Raw genomic sequence first — 20,862 nt, 5'->3', positions numbered from 1 at the left:
ATTTTAACCTCAACATATTTTAGACATGGTAGAAAATAGTGAAGGATAAAGTTAATTGCTTGGCTCATCATCTGGGCATTCCTTACTAAAAGCCACTGGTAAAACCTAGTAAACATTTCACAATCTACAAAGTCTTTGGTGCATCCTGCTATCAATCAAAACGGAATATATGCTGGCAACAAGAGAGTTTTTACTATTTTACAACAGCTCTGTAGAGCATTTTCTTGGGTTTCACAACTACCTGTACCACTCTTTCCATCTGTCACCATCTGCCATTATTTAGCATCCACTTTTTGCAAGAACATATCATGATGCAAATATCACCCAGCACTTAAGTTATTTGTTGGCACCACTGAGTGTTAGGCCTCTTAAAATGTATTTTCACATGTTTGAAGTTTTATGCACTCTCTACACTAGACTAGCAAAAAGCAGTCTTTATTGTGTGTTAAGCCTTTCATTTCAGGTAACTGAAATCCAGAGAATTAAAATTGTTCACATCAGTTTACATTAGGGAAAAAAAATAGATCTTTCTATCTTAACACTATTCATGATTTAAATTATATTCTACATCAGTTGCTACTTGTGCACTGACGCCTGACTCAAATTGAACAAATTCAATGAAATGTTCTTGGCATGTCACATACCACATGGACCATTTTGACATGCTACATGTAAAGGTAGCATTATTTTCATAGGTTTTAGACAGTGAATTAATTGGAATTTCACAAAATCTTTAAAACAACATTTACACAGATGCCTTGAGCCAAATGATCGTCAGCAAGTAAGTTTGCTTGTATTTTCTGAATTTCCTTTTCTTTGAATGTCTGCCCCAGCCATGCATCATTTACTGACCATGAAGGCAACTTGCTTCCAGTCCTCTGCCAGTGTCACTCTGTAACCAGCCATTAGAAGGTGTGAAAGAGTAGACTTGACTGGCCTTCTGAGTACTTCCCCCTTCCACACCACCCCCCCAACCCCAACCCCCCTTGTGGGTTACAGTCTACCCGTTGCCTGGCACAGCTTAGATCTAAATTCACCTCATTGATATTTGCAGGTATGAACCTGCATCTTACTTCTCTTTGGCAAATCACTGATATTATGTCAAAGGACCACTTTTAATATGCAACTTGTAAAATTGTATTCTGTCATTTACATCAGACAACATACTTCGTGACCACTAGCTTTTGGTAATCTGAACACGAGATAACCTGTTACAAAATCAAAACATGCAAGAACAGTAATTTTTGGATTTTACTACTCCTTGAAGGAAACTAGATATGTACATTGTGTAAATCTGCTCTGATTTTGTATATAAAAATTAGTATCCAAAATACAGAAATTATTTTTTGAAAACAGTAGGGGATAGAAAATTACATTTTTACTGTTAATGGAAAGTAATCAAAAGGCTAAAAATTACATATCATGCCAAAATGAGGGCTACTGAATTCCTTTTCTCAACAGTTAAAGCAAACCATTCTAAATGCTAAAGCAAAATGTTATTTAGTAAGTGTTCCTGAAAGCCTCTCAGAACTGATTTCAGAATGCAGCTATGACTACAGTTTGAAGAAGCCATAATTATTATTTTCATCCCTAAAGGGTCATTCAGATCTCCAACAAGTAACATTCTGCTGCCATCTTATTGTGAAAATCATTCTTTCACTCTTCACAGGACAATTTTCTTCTCAGTTCTGTATTCGGCTTATTGAGAATTAAAAATTAGCTTATCAAAAACACTTAATAATTACAGAAGAGCTATTTTATAACTGCATAGTTTTAAAAGGGATTTTGCCAGGGTGTAGAGTTCTATATCATTTTCTTCATGATAATATCACAAGTGATGTAAAGACACGCTACAATAAGATTTGTCACTATGTCATATGTTTGGCAAACAAAAGATAATAGATTAGCCAAACATCTTTTAATAAAGTTGGTACCCTTTTAAAATTTAACATTTTGAAATCATTTCAGCAGCTTTTCTTCAGTATCTCATCTGCTAGGCTATCACTATGAAAACATAATGCAGCAGAACTCCACAAATCAGGATGGGAAGATCTGGTGGCTTTAATTATAATGATCCTACCTCTGGAGCCAAGTATTCTGGTGTACCACAAAATGTCTTCATGGTAGCAGCGTCTGTAATTCCTTCTTTGCAAAGCCCAAAATCTGTGATTTTGATGTGACCATCTTTGTCTAACATTAAATTCTCCAGCTACAAAAAAAAATTAAAGAATCGATTTGTATACTATTTTGCAAAAATAAGTAATGCCAACTGTCGTCAGAACCTACTACAATGAACTAAAAGGGGAAGGGATCCAAGAGGAGTACATTTCATTCAAAACACTCCATTTTATAGAAGAAAATAACAGCTGCAGAAGAATCTTGATAAAATTGATTTAAAAAAATAATTCTTACTGGCATGAATGGAGAACCTAAATTGGAGTCTCCTTCTCTGCATTGCCATTCTGGTGATAACACCAATGGAGAAGTGTTCTGTAACTCCATTAGAAACAGCAGGGAATGTGCCTTTAAACTGGCCTGAGAGTCCTAAAACCTCAAGAAACCACACTACAGGAAAGGGTCACAGTTTGCACAGGTTCTAACATGGCTTCCTGGCATTGTACAGCTCTCAGGCAGTTTTGAAGTTGTGCCCCTGCTGTTTCTAAAGGAGCTGCACAGGGATGTTCTCTGTCAACTATATCATTGAAGCAGCCTAGCACAGAGGGAGACCATGCTTGAGAATTCATATGCCAGTAAGGAAACAATTCTAAGAAATTTTCTTTAGGCTAATATTGTCTTCTATAAAATGGAGGATTACTTTGAACAAAAAATACTCACTTTAAGATAAGAGCTAATTTTTGCAGTTTCATTGCCCTCCCCTAGGACAAATGGCAAAAATTACATTTTAACACACTCTAAGAGAGGTTTCATCTGACCAAGTTCCCTCAATGAAAGATGGTTTAATCATCTAATAAGTCTGAAATCCCATTTCCCAACCGGCTCTTATGTTCTGTTATTCTAGTCACCTAAACAGACAGTCACAACAGTCAGAATACAACAACTTCCATTTATATAGCACCTTTAACATAGAAAAACATCCCAAAGCACTTCACAGCAGCGTAATCAGACAAAAATGGACACCGAGCCAAAGAAAGTGTTATTTGACGGGATGACTAAAAGCTTGGTTAAAGAGGCTGGTTTTAAGGAGGGAAGTGGAGAGGCAGAGGGGTTTAGGGAGAGAATTCCAGAGCGTAGGGCAGGAGGCAGAGCTACCAGGGTGATGGGAGTGGGGGAAGCATAAGAGGTCAGTGTTGGGGCAACAGAAGAGCTCTCTTCAGGATGGGCAAGGACTTCATTTCTGACTACAACAATCTATAGAAACTAAATTTCACATAAGTATTTAATATTCCTTTCTTTCATTCAACAAATTACAGAGAGTTTAGGCTGATGTCATAAATTATATTTCTGAGACTCCTCAAATTTTCAATACATCTTACAAATTGAAATGTAGTCATATATATAATAAACCATTATGTGTTATGATTTTCTCTCGACAACCAGAAAACCTTATTCAACCCATCCCATTAGAAAACACACACTTAAACATTAGCTAGCACTAAACAATGTATTTTATAACACAATGAAGCAAACAATTATGGCAGTCAATCCCTGTGGCATAGATCTTTTGAATATTTGCAGAATTTTATCTCAAACTTGTTAAACCTCCCTTCTCTTTCCTCCCCACCAATTTTTCTTTTCCAAATTTACACACCATTCCTCTTTCTAAAAGGATTACGCAAACTAGCCATGGCTGTGACACAGCTCCTGTTGCAACCAATAGAAATTGTACTAGAGCCATAAAAAGTTAGAGCACAAAGGTGGCCATTTAAGCCCATCGTATAAGTGCCAGCTTTTTGTTAGAGCAATCTAAAACTAGCCAACTGTCCTGCTCTCCCCAAAGTCCTGTATGTTTCTCTGCTTCCAATATTTATTCAATTGTCCTTAAAAGAAGTAATGGTCTCTGCCTCAACCATTCTCTGTGTCAAAGCATTCCATGCTCTAACAAATCTCTGAAGAAATTCTTCATAACCTATCTCCTCTCTCTTATTGACAATTTTAAATTGATGACCCCACTTCACGGACTTCTGCAGTCTAGGCCCCATACTCTTGAATTCTCTCCCTAAACCCCTTTGCATTTCCAGTTCCCTGTCCTCCTTTAAGATCCTCCTTAAAACCCACCTTTTTGACTAAACTTTTGATCAATCCTAATGTCTTCTTCTTTAGCTTACTATCCATTTTTTTGATTATACCTCTATGAAGCACACTTGGGACGTGTTTTCTATGTAAAGGCACTATATAAATACAAGGTTGTTTTAATTGAACTATATCAGTTACAATTTTGATGTATACATTAAATATTGCATGCACATTGTATTTGAATAAATGGCTATTAGATAGGTTAAAAAAATAAAATTATTACAGTACCTCAGTGTTAGCATACCGTGCTCAAGTTTGCATCCAAGATTTCATATAGGCAAGCTCCCTATTTCAACCAGTATTGGCTGGGGAATTAACAAGATCACCAAGACTTCTTCAGAAGCAAAAAGGATAGGAAAGAAGGGACGAAGATTTGTTTTGTTCATCCATACTCAACCTATAGGGTTGACTGTTTATGAAGAAATGTTGGTAGGATGTGGAAGTAGGCCACGGCCTACTACCATTGTTCAAGCCGAATGCATCGAAAATGAAATAAAATTTGGGGAGATAAATTACAAAAATGTGGGCAAGAAAGTTTTTTTTAAAAAGCAAGTAACATTTTAAAAGGTCTTTCAAATTCTAAAAAGAAATCAACTGTGCCCATTATTACGATAATCTGTGGTGGGAACAGCAGGTTCAGCTGTTGCAAGTAGGTTATGAATAATTTCAAGTATGTTCCTAGTGTGAAAAAAAAGAAAACAAATTCTGATTACATTGTTACCTTGAGATCTCGGTACACAATCTTCTCGGAATGCAAATAATCTAGAGCTGAGACAATTTCTGCGCCATAGAAGCGTGTGCGGTCCTCTGAGAACACTCGTTCTCTCGACAAATGGAAAAACAGCTGCAGGGTAAACAGCGGGGACAGTATTGTAATAATTACTGATTTAGTGGGGAAAATTAACACAAACATAAAACACCTCTCATCACCATATTGTGATGATAGATAGTGTACCCTTGGTAGATACTGATGGCTCCTAGACGGCAGCTGGCTTATCTTTCAAAGTTTCCAAGGGGAAATGTGAGCTGCTAAATCAGCTTTTTAATCAATATACCAATCTTGTTCTAGACATTCTGTGCACTGCCTATTTAACCTCCTACTTACTCCTGAAAAAAAGTGCAGCAGTGCGATCTAATTATCCTTTTCATATTGTCAGATGTTGAGCTGCATTGTCAAATACCTGTATGTTCACACTGTCATAGGCATTCATACAAATTACCACTGTTACCTTCAAACAGTCCCGTATTAATTGACCTGCCATCAAAATTTGCATAAGAAAGACCTGAATGTGTCAAACAGGGATTAGTCATCCTAACTAATCTACTGCTGTAGCTACCAAATTTCACATATTGGAACTAAAGGGTCCACTGAGTCAATTTAAGTCTTTTCTGAGATTTATTAATAAGATTCTGTGAACATTTTGCTAAGGAGAAATGCTGCATTATGCATTTTTCTATGATTAACACTAGTTGAATGAAATGGCTCAAAATGCATTATATTTTAAATATATTTTAATAATTTATACCGATTCTTTTAATGATTTACACATAGGAATACAAAAAGAACAATCTGAAACTAATTATTTTTAAATTGTGACCACTTACAATTTTATTTATTTATTTTAAGAAAAATCTATAATAGTATAACTGTTTTATATAGAAGGCATGGAATACAAAAGTGTGCTATTTTGTGGCCAAGTAAAAATACTCAAATTTTGGATTATTGCTCCTTGATGCGTTGAGATGCAAAAATATGCTAAATGGCCATGATCTTAAGTGCATAAGCATATCAATATTCTATTGCTTTGGAATATTAAGACAACATACAAAGTTAAAACTAGCAAAAATCTTGAATAAAAGAAAATGTAATTGGTTCAAAATACAATTGGTTTACTCAGAAAAATCTTGAATAAAAAATGTCCCAGTTGTAACTTTTATATAATTTTACATTGCTCTATTCACCCTACTTGTAATATCAACCGCAAGATGCTAATTATCAATTATAGTCGGCTGCCGAATTTCTTTGACTCAAAGATCTTTCAACATTTCATTACCCTCATCAATCTGGTGTTTCTTAATGTACTTAATTATTTATTAGTACACAATATCATAAGATAATTACAGTTGAGGAAGTTCATTCATCCAAAAAGCCACAAAGCCCCACCACTGTAGCATCCTATTGCTTCTTAGGGTTTTTGCTTCCACTGCTTTATCCAGGGGTCCATTCCATGTATTGATTACTCTTTACTTAAAATATTAGCCGATATCAGTCCCAAATCCAGGGCTCATGAGCACTTCTTAAAAAAAATTATGCTGCAGAGATATACAGACCAGAGGGCAAAGAACTTTTTATTTAACTGAAAGAAACATTTAATCAGAGGAGTATTGAAATTACCTGTAACTAAAATTATTTACTGGGGATGTCGGAGTTTTAGACAGTGCTCAGTCAGGAATCAGCATGAGAGTTAAGGGGAGTGCTCCGTCACCACATATGGTGAAAATACATATTGGCTTTACCCATTAATGAGTTATGGCTAGTGTTTTCCTCATGCTCCCTGCCCTAGGAACCTCTGCCCTATACTATCTTATGTCTGGAAGATCACTTCTCAAATCCATTCTTTCAATGTTTAAAAGCCCAACTTTCTCTAGTCTTGCCTCATAACACACTGTTGCATTACTATTCATCGACAAAACATGCCGACTATTATATATTAAAGATAGTAGGTGAGTCACAACATGCCATTTCAAAACACATTGTAAACCCCTATGTCAACTGTCTGAAATATTTCCATTAGATTTACCTGCAGGTGGTGCTGTGATAGTGATTTTTAATGTTATTAACACTCTAGCTGCCAACACAATAGCTGTTAATACATAAGGAGAGTTAATGATCCCAATATTTACGGGGAAGCGGGGAGAGTACATGGGAGGCTGAAAAACCCAGCAAGGGTGGGGACTCGGGGTCCTGCCGAACTTGAGCCCCCCCGTCGTGGGGTAGGGTTAATATCGAGTCCAATGTGTCTGCATGTAGTTGTAAACTTCGGCCATCAGGTGTTGTTGTGGAGCAACCTAAGGTTCTGAGTCTCCAATAGTGTGAGCCATATTTGTAAAGTACAGGTAAGCTAAAAAGTTAAGCAGGAAATTTTAACTGTAAATTTAAATAATGTTTTAAAATCGTGTGTACACAGATTGCCTGGAGCCGCCCTTTTGGGCCATCTCCCTGCAAGCTCTCAGTGATTCCTTGGATTGTTTACTCTCGCAGACCGACGACACTGCTCTGAGCTCCCCTCCCCTTCCCACACATGCCACCTTAAAAGTGCAGCAATTCTCTGATCCTAAAGGGCACACCTTTGCTACCCACTATCTGATGCAATATGCCAATATATCAAGTAGTCCTGACTAGAACTTTAAATCACTGCCTGAATTCCACAATTTGTCAGAAATCAAGTAAACAAATGCAATTATTGCCTAGCTGTTTTTTTAGATAGATTTGAGAAAGGAAATATCAACTAACATTGAGGATATGTGCAAACATTTGGGATCCAAAGTCTGTCTCACTTGACACAAGTGTTTCTTTTTATATACATACATAAACATATACATAATAAAGAAATCAAATCACAAATTACAGACATTCAAACATTTAGTATTTCACATTATCCCAATGTAAATCATATTAAAATAAATTTTTAAAAATTCTGTTATTTATATACGTCAGTAATATATGAATCCCATCTGATTTCCTACCAATGGCAGCTGATTATGCTAGAAATCTTAAAATGAAGACAATTAATACACCAAAGATTTCAGTTTACAACAGATGTGGTTAGCATTTGAATCAAATTGTAATCTGCAAGTACATTTGTATATGTATATTTATAAACAACCAATGCAGTACCTTCAAAAAGAGAAAAACTACTTTGTGACTTTCCAAATTTTATCTGCAACTGGTCTTAACATTCCCATGATGCATCACCAGTTATTTTAATGGACTGCTACAATATGCAGTGGTTTCGCAGTAGTTTAAATGAGCTAGAACAGGTAGATACCACGTTTAGCGAGTTGTGCACGCCTCAGGGTAGGGCAGCACAGGGAGTGACCATCAGGCGGAGCAACAAAGGCAGGCAGGTAGTGCAGGGAACCCCTGCGGACATCCCCCTTTCAAACAGGTATACCGCTTTGGATACTGTTGAGGGGGATGACTCACCAGGGGAAGGCAGCAGCAGCCAACTTCCTGGCACTGGGGGTGCTCCTGCTGCCCAGGAGGGGGGGAAAAAGAGTGGGAGAGCAATAGTGGTAGGGGATTCTATAGTAAGGGGAACAGATAGGCGGTTCTGTGGCCGCAAACGTGACTCCAGGATGGTTTGTTGCCTCCCTGGTGCCAGGGTCAAGGATGTCACTGAGCGGCTGCAGGGCATTCTGGAGGGGGAGGGTGAACAGCCAGTGGTCGTGGTCCACATTGGTACCAACGACATAGGTAAAAAGAGGGATGAGGTCCTGCATCAAGAATTTAGGGAGCTAGGTAACAGATTAAAGGGCAGGACCTCAAAGGGTGTAATCTCTGGATTACTCCCAGTGCCACGTGCTAGTAAGTATAGGAATGGGAGGATAGAGCAGATGAATGCGTGGCTAAAGAGTTGGTGTAGGGGGGAGGGTTTTACTTTCCTGGATCACTGGGCCTGCTTCTGGGAAAGGTGGGACTTGTACAAGTCGGACGGGTTGCACCTGAACCAGAGCGGGACAAATATCCTTGCGGGGAGGTTTGCTAGCACTGTCGGGGGGGGTTTAAACTAACTTGGCAGGGGGATGGGATACAGGGGGGAGCTGAAGTAGGGGGGGATGTGCTGCCAATTATGGAGGAAAAAACAAGTCAGCTTGGTAGGCAGGGCAAATATATAAGGGCAAGGCTGGATGGCATCTATTTTAATGCAAGGAGCCTTGCAAATAAGGTGGATGAACTGAAGGTGTTGATAAACACATGGGAGTATGATATTGTTGCTATCACTGAGACATGGTTGAGGGAGGGGCAAGACTGGCAGCTCAATATTCCGGGGTACAGAATCTTCAGGCGAGACAGAGGGGGAGGTATAAGAGGAGGGGGTGTCGCAATATTAATTAAGGAGTCAATTACTGCAGTAAGGAGGGATGATATATTAGCTGGGTCCTCTAATGAGGCCATATGGGTGGAGCTTAAAAACAAAAAGGGGGCAAGCACTTTGCTGGGAGTGTACTATAGGCCTCCAAACAGTCAGGGGGAGATAGAGGAACAGATATGTAGGCAAATCTCAGAGAAATGTGCAAATAATAGGGTAATAATAATGGGGGATTTCAACTTCCCCAATATTAACTGGGATAGTCAAAGTGTGAAAGGCTCAGAGGGTGTAGAATTCTTAAAGTGCATCCAGGAGAGCTTTTTGAGCCAGCATGTAGAAAGTCCTACAAGAGAGGGGGCGGTACTGGACCTAATTCTAGGGAATGTGGCCGGCCAAGTGGAAAAAGTGCTAGTAGGTGAGCACTTTGGTGATAGTGACCATAATATGGTAAGATTTAAGGTGGTCATGGAAAAGGACAGGGATGGGCCGGAAATAAAGGTTCTAAATTGGGGGAAGGCCGATTTTAATAGGATAAGGCAGGATCTGGCCAAAATGGACTGGGATCAGCTACTTGTAGGAAAATCCGCATCGGAGCAATGGGAGGCTTTCAGAAGGGAGATTGAGATCATACAAGGGCAACATGTTCCCATAAAGGTCAAGAGTGGTTCCAAAAACCACAGGGAACCGTGGATGTCAGGGGATATACGGGAATGGATTAGGAAAAAAAGGAGGGCTTTTGGTAGATACAAAAGGCTAAAGACGGAGGAAGCCCTAGAGGAGTACAAAAAGTGCAGGGGGATACTTAAAAAAGAAATTAGGAGATCAAGGAGGGGCCATGAAATAACACTGGCGAGCAAAATAAAGGAAAATCCGAAGATGTTTTATAAGTATATTAAGGGTAAAAGGATAACCAGGGAAAAAATAGGGCCCATTAGGGACAAAAGTGGCAATCTGTGTGTGGAGCCGGAAGATGTAGGAGGGGTTCTAAATGAATTTTTTGCATCTGTTTTCACTATGGAGAAGGACGACGTAGACATAGAAATAGGGCGGGGGGACTGTGATATGCTCGAACATATTAACATCGAGAGGGAGGAGGTATTGGCGGTTTTAGCTGGCCTAAAAATGGATAAATCCCCAGGCCCCGATGAAATGTACCCCAGGCTGCTGTGTGAGGCAAAGGAGGAGATTGCGGGGGCTCTAACACATATATTCAGGACCTCTCTGGCCACAGGGGATGTGCCAGAGGACTGGAGAACCGCTAATGTAGTACCATTATTCAAGAAGGGTAGTAGGGAAAAACCGGGGAACTACAGGCCAGTGAGCCTAACATCAGTGGTAGGAAAATTACTGGAAAAAATCCTGAGGGACAAAATTTGTCTCCACTTGGAGAGGCAAGGATTAATCAGGGATAGTCAACATGGCTTTGTCAAAGGAAGATCATGTCTGACTAATTTGATTGAATTTTTTGAGGGGGTGACTAGGTGTGTGGATGAGGGTAACGCAGTGGATGTGGTATACATGGATTTCAGTAAGGCCTTCGATAAAGTCCCGCACAGGAGACTGGTCAAGAAGGTAAGAGCCCATGGAATCCAGGGTGCCTTGGCACATTGGATACAAAACTGGCTTAGTGGCAGAAGGCAGAGGGTGATGGTCGAAGGTTGTTTTTGTGACTGGAAACCTGTGGCCAGTGGGGTACCACAGGGATCGGTGCTGGGTCCCTTGCTGTTTGTGGTCTACATTAATGACTTGGATATGAATGTAAAGGGTATGATCAGTAAATTCGCGGATGATACTAAAATTGGTAGGGTGGTAAATAGCGAGGAGGGTAGCCTCAGTCTGCCGAACGATATAGATGGGTTGGTCAGATGGGCGGAACAGTGGCAAATGGAATTTAACCCGGAAAAGTGCGAGGTGATGCACTTTGGGGGGTCTAACAAGGCAAGGGAATACACAATGAATGGTAAGACCCTAGGCAAGACGGAGGGTCAGAGGGATCTGGGTGTGCAGGTACACAGATCCCTGAAGGCGGCGGAACAGGTGGATAAGGTGGTAAAAAAGGCATATGGGATACTTGCCTTCATTAGCCGAGGCATAGAATATAAGAGCAAGGAGGTTATGATGGAGCTGTATAAAACACTGGTTAGGCCACAGCTGGAATACTGTGTGCAGTTCTGGTCGCCACACTACAGGAAAGATGTGATCGCGTTAGAGAGGGTGCAGAGGAGGTTCACCAGGATGTTACCAGGGCTGGAGCGCTTCAGCTATGAAGAGAGACTGGGCAGATTGGGTTTGTTTTCCTTGGAGCAGAGGAGGCTGAGGGGGGACATGATTGAGGTGTACAAAATTGTGAGGGGCATAGATAGGATGGATGCTGAGGAGCTTTTCCCCTTAGTAGAGGGGTCAATAACTAGGGGGCATAGATTCAAGGTAAAGGGAGGGAGGTTTAGAGGGGATTTGAGAAAGAACTTTTTCACCCAGAGGGTGGTTGGAGTCTGGAACTCACTGCCTGAAAGGGTTGTGGAGGCAGAAACCCTCACAACATTTAAGAAGCATTTGGATGAGCATTTGAAATGCCATAGCATACAAGGCTACGGGCCAAATGCTGGAATATGGGATTAGATTAGACAGGGCTTGATGGCCGGCATGGACACGATGGGCCGAAGGGCCTCTATCTGTGCTGTATTACTCTATGACTCTATGAGAATCATAGAATGGTTACAGCACGGAAGGCGGCCATTCGGCCTGTTGAGCCCGTGCCGGCTCTCTGCAAGAGCACTTCGTTAATCCCACTTGCCTGCCCTTCCCCCGTAGCCCTGCAAATTTTTTTCCTTCAGGTAATTATCCAACTCCCTTTTGAAAGCCGTGATCGAGTCCACCTCCACCACCCTTTCAGGCAGTGCATTCCAGATCCTAACCACTCGCTGAGTAAAAAAGTTTGTCCTCAAGTCGCCTTTGGTTCTTTTGCCAATCACCTTAAATCTGTGTCCTCTGCTTCTCGACCCCTCTGCCAATGGGAACAGTTTCTCTCTATCTACTCTGTCTAGACCCCTCATGATTTTGAGCACCTCTATCAAATCTCCTCTCAATCTTCTCTGCTCTAAGGAGAACAACCCCAGCTTCTCCAGTCTATCCACGTAACTGAAGTCCCTCATCCCTGGAACCATTCACGTAAATCTTTTCTGCACCCTCTCTGCCTTCACATCCTTCCTAAAGTGTGGTGCCCAGAATTGGACACAATACTCCAGTTGAGGCCGAACCAGTGTTTTATAAAGGTTCATCATAATTTCCTTGCTTTTGTACTCTATACCTCTATTTATAATGCCCAGGATCCCGTAAACTTTTTTAAACGCTTTCTCAACCAGCCCTGCCACCTTCAACGATTTGTGCACATATACCCCCAGGTCTCTCTCTTCATGCACCCCCTTTAGCATTGTACCCCTTATTTCCTCTCCTCATTCTTTCTACCAAAATGTATCACTTCGCACTTTTCTGCATTAAATTTCATCTGCTACATGTCCGCCCATTCCACCAGCCTGTCTATGTCCTCTTGAAGTCTATCACTCTCCTCCTCACTGTTCACTATACTTCCAAGTTTTGTGACATCTGCAAATTTTGAAATTGTGCCTTGTACACCCACATCCAAGTCATTAACATATATCAAGAAAAGCAGCAGTCCTAGAACCGACCCCTGGGGAACACCACTGTATACCTTCCTCCAGTCCGAAAAACAACTGTTCACCAGTACTCTCTGTTTCCCGTCACTTAGCCAATTTCGTATCCATGCTGCCACTGTCCCTTTTATGCCATGGGTTTCAACTTTAATGGCAAGCCTATTATGTGGCACTTTGTTGAACGCCTTTTGGAAATCCAGGAACACCACGTCAACCGCATTGCCCTCATCAACCCTCTCTGTTACCTCATCAAAAAACCTCGATCAAATTGGTTAAATACGATTTGCCTTTAACAAATCCATGCTGGCTTTCTTTAATTAATCCAGACTTGTCCAAGTGACTGTTAATTTTGTCCCTGATTATTGTTTCTAAAAGCTTTCCCACTACCGAGGTTAAACTGACTGGCCTGTAGTTGCTGGATTTATCCTTACATCCTTTTTGAACAAGGGTGTAACATTTGCAATTCTCCAGTCCTCTGACACCAACCTCCTTTCTGAGGAGCATTGGAATATTATGGCCATTACCTCGCAATTTCTTCCTTCACCTCCCTCAGCGTTCTAGGATGCATCCCATCTGGTTCTGGTGACTTATCTACTTTAAGTACAGCCAGTCTTTCTAGTACCTCCTCTATCAATTGTTAACCATCCAGTATCTCCTCTACCTCCTCCTTCACTATGTCTATTGCAGCATCTTCTTCCTTGGTGAAGACAGGTGCAAAGTACTCATTTAGCACCTCAGCCGTACTCTCTGCCTCCATGCGTAGGTCTCCTTTTTGGTCCCTAATCAGCCCCACCCCTCCTCTTACTACCCGTTTACTATTTGTAGGCCTATAGAAGACTTTTGGATTACCTTTTATGTTAGCTGCCATTCTATTCTCATATCCTCTTTTTGCCCCTCTTATTTTCTTTTTCACATCTACTCTGACCTTTCTATATTTAGCCGGATTCTCAGATGTATTCTCGACCCAACATCTGTCATACGCGCTCTTTTTCTGCTTCATCTTGCTCTTTCGTCATCCAGGGAGCTCTGACTTTAGTTGCCCTACCTTTCCCCCTAGTGGGAATATACCTCGACTGTACCCGAACTATTTCCTCTTTAAAGGCAACTCATTGTTCCATTACAGTTTTAACTGCCAATCTTTGATTCCAATTTACCCGGGCTAGATCCGTTTTCATCCCACTGAAATTGGCCTTCCTCCAATTAAGTATTTTTACTCTAGATTGCTCCCTGTCCTTTTCCATAGCTAATGTAAACCTTATGATACTATGTTCACCTACTGACACTTGCCCTACCTCATTCCCCAGAACCAGATCCAGTAATGCCTCCTTCCTAGTTGGGCCAGAAACATACTGATCTGAACACACTTCAGAAATTCTTCCTCCCTCTCAGCCGCTTGCCCAGCTACTGTTTCTCTCCCTTCAGATTTCAAATCCCCTCTCCCAATGCCATCTGCTTTGCTCCAAGTTCTGGGTGTCAGCTCCCTCCACTCTAGGGTGAGTTGTTGAGTTTTGTGAATGAAATAAATAAGCACAAAGACATGAGGTATAAAATCAAAAGTTGATAGAAACAGGAAAATCAGATGTCTGAAGGAGTTACTCCAAGCAAAGCTACTTGAAATGAATAGGTTGATCCGTTAAAAACATGCAGGTAAGATGTTATCGAGGAAGAAAGACCGGAACATTTTAGTCTTGATGATTTAATGCCAGAAATAATCCCAAAGAGAGTCGTAGTGCCAGAGTGTAAAGGAAACTCCAGAGGACAAGAACTTTCCTTTATCAGCATCGTGACCTGAATTTGGAATAATAGACCAGTCAGTTTAACATCAGTGGTCGGAAAAATAATGGAATCCTTACTAAAGGAGACAATAGAAGAACATCTAAAAACCAAAAACATAGTAATGACTAGTCAGCATGGATTTCAAAAGGGAAAGTCTTGCTTGACCGACCTTATTGAATTTTTTAAAGAGATAACAGAGAGTACACAATGGTAATGCAGCAAATGTAATTTATCTGGATTTTCAAAAGGTCTTCGATAAGGTACCCCATAATATACTGATGAACAAAGTCAGAGAATGCGAAGTCAGGGGACATGTAGCAGAATGGATTGCTGGCTGGCTTCAGGACAGAAAAGCAGAGAGTAGGAGTAACGGGTAGCTATTCACAGTGGCAGGTGGGTAGTGGTGTTCCACAAGGATCAGTGCTGGGACCACTGCTGTTCACAATTTACATTAACGATTTAGACTTTGGAATCAAAAACATAATTTCTAAATTTGCAGAGGACACCAAATTTGGGGGGATAGTCAATACTGAGGAGGACTGCAACAAATTACAGGAGGACATTAATATACTTGCAGAATGGGCAAATAAAGTTCAACACAGATAAATGTGAGGTATTACATTTTGGTAGGAAGAATAGGGTGGTCACATCATTTGGAGGGTGCGAGTCTAGGTGGGGTAGAGGAACAAAGGGATCTCGGAGTACAAATACACAAATCATTAAAAGTTGCGACACAGGTTAGCAAGGCCATAAAAAAAAGCAAACCATCTAGTTTATTTCTAGAGGTATAGAATTAAAAAGTAGAGAAGTTATGCTAAACCTGTATCGAACCTTGGTTAGACCACACTTAGAGTACTGCGGACAGTTCTGGTCGCCATATTATAAAAAGGATATAGTGGCACTGGAGAGGGTGCAGAGAAGATTTACAAGGATGATACCAGAAATGCGAGGGTATACATATCAGGAAAGAATGAACAGGCTGGGTCTCTTTTCTCTTGAAAAAAGGCTGAGGGGTGACCTAATAGAGGTCTTTAAAATTATGAGAGGTTTTGATAGAGTGGATACAGAGAGAATGTATCCACTTGTGGGGAAGAGTATAACTAGAGGTCATCAATATAAGATAGTCACCAAGAAATCAAATAGGGAATTCAGAAAAAACTTCTTTACCCAAAGAGTGATGAGAATGTGGAACTCGCTACCACAGGAAGTGGTTGAAGCGAATAGTATAGATGCATTTAAGGGGAGACTAGACAAGCATATATGAGGGAAAAGGGAATAGAGGGTTGTGTCTCATTTAGAGGAGGAAAGACGGGAACAGGCTCGTGTGGAGCATAAACGCCGGCATGGACTGGTTGGGCCGAATGGCCTGTTTCTGTGCCGTATATCCTATGTTAGCAAATTACATTGCCATTTCAATTAATTTCTTTACAGTTTGTTGCCTTGGATTAAGTACAGCATTGGACTGGCTGAAGGGCCCAAGCTAAATCTACGCACAATTCTTTGTGACATGCATTTATTCTCCATTTTATTTTTGGATACATTTGGCAACTATAACCTGCTATTGTCATAGGTTTTTCCACTAACGTTTCACAAACACTTTTTTTCTATTTAGTACTTTTATCTTTGGCTTGGTATATGTTTGGGAATCTTTCTGTTTCAACAGAGTTATTTTCAAATTTAAAAATATGCTAAAGATAACTTACAAAAAGACATGAAGGAATGAAGAGAATAAAAGCAGAAAGAGTAGAAACAAGGGGGGCAAGAACATGCTGAATACAGGATGTCATTTTAGCTCAAGACTTCATACAAATGAGTTCTCTCGCCGCTTCTCTGCTCTCCTCTACATCAGAGTCCAAAATCCCCTCTTAAAGACAGAGCTACCCTTGTCTGCCCCCTCCATTAAAAAAGGAACAGCTATTGGAGAACCGGACAAATCCTTAAAGCCAAGAGTTAGCTTCCTTATAGGACACATCAGGATTTAGGAAAAAAATATTTTAAATCTCCTCAGAAATCTCTCATCTGCAGTATTTTTAAACATCCCCATTGACAGAGCGGATTTGAATTCTGGTCTTGGAGTACACTCAATCTCTTTTTCAACCGCCTAAGATTTTTTTTTTACTGCAGCGAGAGATCTAGAGTTTGAAAGGGACTGCAAATTCTGTACCTAGGGGAGGGGAGAAGCGCAGGCCAGACCTTCGCTGAAGAGAACACATTATTTTCAGCGGCCTATTGCTCTATGCTGGAACTATCTTTATTTTGAGCAACTTTCTTTAAATGCAAATTGATGTCTGGTGACCACAATATGCATCCAAAGAAGGATCCTTGCAGTCTGATGTTAGCAATTGCGAACATGCTTTAGAAATAGTCTGCAGTACAGTATTCATCAAGTATATGGAAGACACTGAGGAACACTGGGCCCATTAGGCTAACCCTACAAAAGGATTATATATATTACGTACCATAATTCCAGTTCTCTCAAAGAATCTTGTAGATTCATTTGGGTATACATCACATATATACAGCTATCAGTATTTTTCACATTTCATCTGTACCTTTTCAGGAGACCTACTGCATAGTGTGCATGGACGCTCAGTTACATTCACCAGTATAAAAGTACTTCCAACTTTTCCAAAAGTGAGTGATGAACAAAATTGTACATGTGTTTGTAGGGTATACATTACATAACTAAATGCATGTATGTAGGAGGTGAATGACTTTCTTTTTGAGAACAGCAATTACTGCAGTGAGAAATGTTAGTGTGCTTGCTATTGGTATAGTTTTCCTTATTGTTTGAAAGAAGTTTAACGTCCATGTATAAATACATTGCTGTCATCTCACAAAGGAGATGAATCACTTGAAACCATTTAAGAGGGCTTTTTCTGGACCAAACCCTTTGTTCTTTGCAGGAAGGAAACAACAGTGAAACACCAAAAAGCTGCAGCAACATTAAAACATTCAGCAATAAAACAGCACAATGCCTAGCAAGGCCAGAACGAGGAAAAAAGTTAAGTCAAGAGAGAGATTTATGTGAAGTGGCTAAACTTTTCAAAAAACAATGAAGATGATGTCAACAGTATATAATCTATCATTCTTCCCTATTTTTCCAACCTTCACACACAAATTGGGGAACACCAAAATAATGCTAAATTTAGCAGTGGGATTTTGAGCACTTATATCTTCAGGATAGTTTGGAGCACAGCAGCGCCAAGACACTCAAAAGACAAACTCCAGATGCTGCAAATCTGAAACAAAACAGAAAAATCTAATTCTGATGAAGGTTTACACCTGAAACGTTAATTTATTTGTTCCCTCCACAGATGCTGACTCACCTGCTGAGTGTTTTCTGCAATTTCTGTTTCAACACCAATACACTACTTTGGGTTTAATTTGATCTAAATATATTGACTGTGCCTTCACTGAGTGCCAACTTTTTTTTAAAAATGCAGTTGCAGGAAAGCACAGGTTTACTCATGGAGCATGGGAGTGTTACATATCACTGAACACCCAAAGCAGAACGACGGTTCAATAATAGCACTGAATTATTTGATAGCCCCCTTAATAAGCGTGTAAATGCTAGAAATAGAGCTCAATACTACAATCCAGCTATAGTGTGTGCAAATTGAAGCAGTACTGGAGGAAGCAAGGCATAAAAAGGCTTGCTATACAGATGATGTCCTGTAAATCTTTTTGGATGGCGTGTGGGAATGATAAAAACTCTCTATAGTTCAGAAGGGCAATACAGTACAAAAGAGGCTCAAGCAGGTGTGGGAAGCAATCACGTCAGAGGAGAATGCAGTGTCAACACAGCACTTGAAAGGTGGTTGATGTGAGGAAAGTGCCAAATTATCAATGAGGATCACAGTCAACTAGTACACATGAGCATGACAGACATTTCTATCAATGTAAGGTTACTGACAATCTAACAAAGTTGCTGTTGATAGCTATGTTTATCTGAATAGTTTCACACAAGAGCAATGTTATGCCCGAATGTATCCAGCAACTTGCTTGAAGTGTGGTGCAAAATAGAATGGGGATATTTCAGAAGTACTATAACCGGCTGGGAGAGTCATTGATGCTTACAAACAACTGAAAAAGACTGTTAATATAGAAACATAGAAGATAGGAGTAGGTTGTTCGGCTCCTCGAGCCTGTTCCGCCATTTAATGAGATCATGGGGGGATCATCCAAATTCAGTACCCTGTCCCTGCTTTCTCCCCATATTCCTTGATCCCTTTAGCCTTAAGAAATATATCTAACTCCTTCTTGATTATATTTAATGAATTGGCCTCAACTGCCTTGTGTGGTAGAGAATTCCACAGATTCACCACTCTCTGGGTGAAGAAATTCCTCCTCATCTCAGTCCTAAATGGCTTACCCCTTATCCTTAGACTGTGACCCCTGGTTCTGGACACCCCCGCCATCGGGAACATCCTTCCTGTATCTAGTCTGTCTAGTCCTGTTAGAATTTTATAAGTTTCAATGAGATCCCCTCTCATTCTTCTAAACTCTAGCGAATATAAGCCTAATCGACCCAATCTCTCCTCATACGTCATTCCTGCCATCCTAGGTATCAGTCTGGTGAATCTTCGCTGCACTCTCTCCATGGCAAGAACATCCTTCCTCAGATAAGGCGGCCAAAACTGCACACAATGCTCAGGTGTGATCTCACCAAGGCCCTGTACAACTGCAGCAAGACATCCTTGCTCCTGTACTCGAATCCTCTCGCTATGAAGGCCAACATACCATTTGCCTTCTTAACTGCCTGCTGCACCTGCATGCTTACCTTCAGCGACTGGTGCACAAGGACACCCAGGTCTCGTTGCACTTCCCCTTTTCCCAATCTATTGCCATTCCGATAATAATCTGCCTTCCTGTTTTTGCCACCGAAGTGAATAACCTCGCATTTATCCACATTATACTGCATTTGCCATGCATCTGCCCAATCACCCAACCTGTCCAAATCATACTGCAGTTTCTCTGCATCCTCCTCACAGCACACACGCCCACCCAGCTTTGTGTCGTCTGCAAACTTGGAGATATTACATCTAGTTCCCTTGTCTAGATCATTTATATATATAGTGAATAGCTGGGGTCCTAGCACCGATCCCTGCGGTACCCCACTAGTCACTGCCTGCCACTCGGAAAAAGACCCGTTTATTCCAACTCTTTGCTTCCTGTCTGCCAACCAGTTCTCTATCCAAGACAGTACCTTACCCCCAATCCCATGTGCTTTAACTTTGCACGCTAATCTCTTATGCGTGGCCTTATCGAAAGCCTTCTGAAAGTCCAAATACACATCCACTGGTTCTCCCTTATCTATTCTACCAGTTACATAATGTTGACTCACTATCCTTATACACAGATAAACCTAACTCAGTTCGCTTTACCAATATCAACTAAGTAGTTAACTGAAATTTCATTCTGCTAGGCCTAGCAACACATACTATTCTACAGCCATTATGTAACGAGGATGATACCAGAACTGCGAGGTTATACCCATCAGAAAGGATGAAAAGGCTGGGTCTCTTTTCTCTTGACCGAGAAGGCTGAAGAATGACCTAATAGAGGTTTTTAAAATTATGAAAGGTTTTGATAGAGTAGACACAGAGTGTTTCCATTTGTGGAATATAAGAGCATCACCAAGAAATCAAACAGGGAATTCTGAAGAAACTTCTTTACCCAGAGAGTGGTGAGAATGTCGAACTCACTACCACAGGGAGTAGTTGAGGTGAACAGTATAGATACATTATGTACTTCTATGCAATGTTCCCTCTAATTTTTGTGTACACTGAGCGGGCCACGAACTCCATTTTGTTCGTGGACAAATTTTACTACAACAACTTTTACAACAGCGGCAGCAACAGCAGCCACTTAAAAGCATATATACAGTAATGCCATATTGCCACCCCACCGTCTCAAATCGTGAGGCAATCAGACAAGGTTCGATACAGGTTTAACATAGCTTCTCTGCTTTTGAATTCTATGGCTCTAGAAATGAACCCCAGTGCTTTATTTGCACTTTTATGGCCTTTTTAACATGCGTTGCTACTTTTAATGATTTGTGAATC

General features: G+C 40.6%; 1 protein-coding gene across 10 annotated transcripts in view; it reads right to left on the bottom strand.

Moving 5' to 3' along the window:
- Window positions 1-20,862, bottom strand: part of akt3a (AKT serine/threonine kinase 3a) — a 378,634-nt gene that overhangs the window by 70,714 nt on the left and 287,058 nt on the right. For 9 of the 10 annotated variants that reach the window (XM_085979815.1, XM_085979816.1, XM_085979813.1 and 6 more), the window contains 2 exons: window positions 4,976-5,098; window positions 2,081-2,209 (listed from right to left, as the gene is read on the bottom strand). The exons of the other annotated variant lie outside the window; for it this stretch is intronic. In XM_085979815.1, coding sequence (XP_085835941.1) covers window positions 2,081-2,209; window positions 4,976-5,098 — 252 coding nt within the window. The remainder of the gene's footprint in view (window positions 1-2,080; window positions 2,210-4,975; window positions 5,099-20,862) is intronic. 10 annotated transcript variants of the gene reach the window in all.

Source organism: Somniosus microcephalus, chromosome 3 (assembly GCF_052327205.1).
Source record: "Somniosus microcephalus isolate GS21.2 chromosome 3, FLI_Smic_1.0, whole genome shotgun sequence".
NCBI lineage: Eukaryota > Metazoa > Chordata > Chondrichthyes > Squaliformes > Somniosidae > Somniosus > Somniosus microcephalus.
Note: the sequence above shows the minus strand (reverse complement) of the source record. Positions and strands in the feature narration are given on the sequence as shown.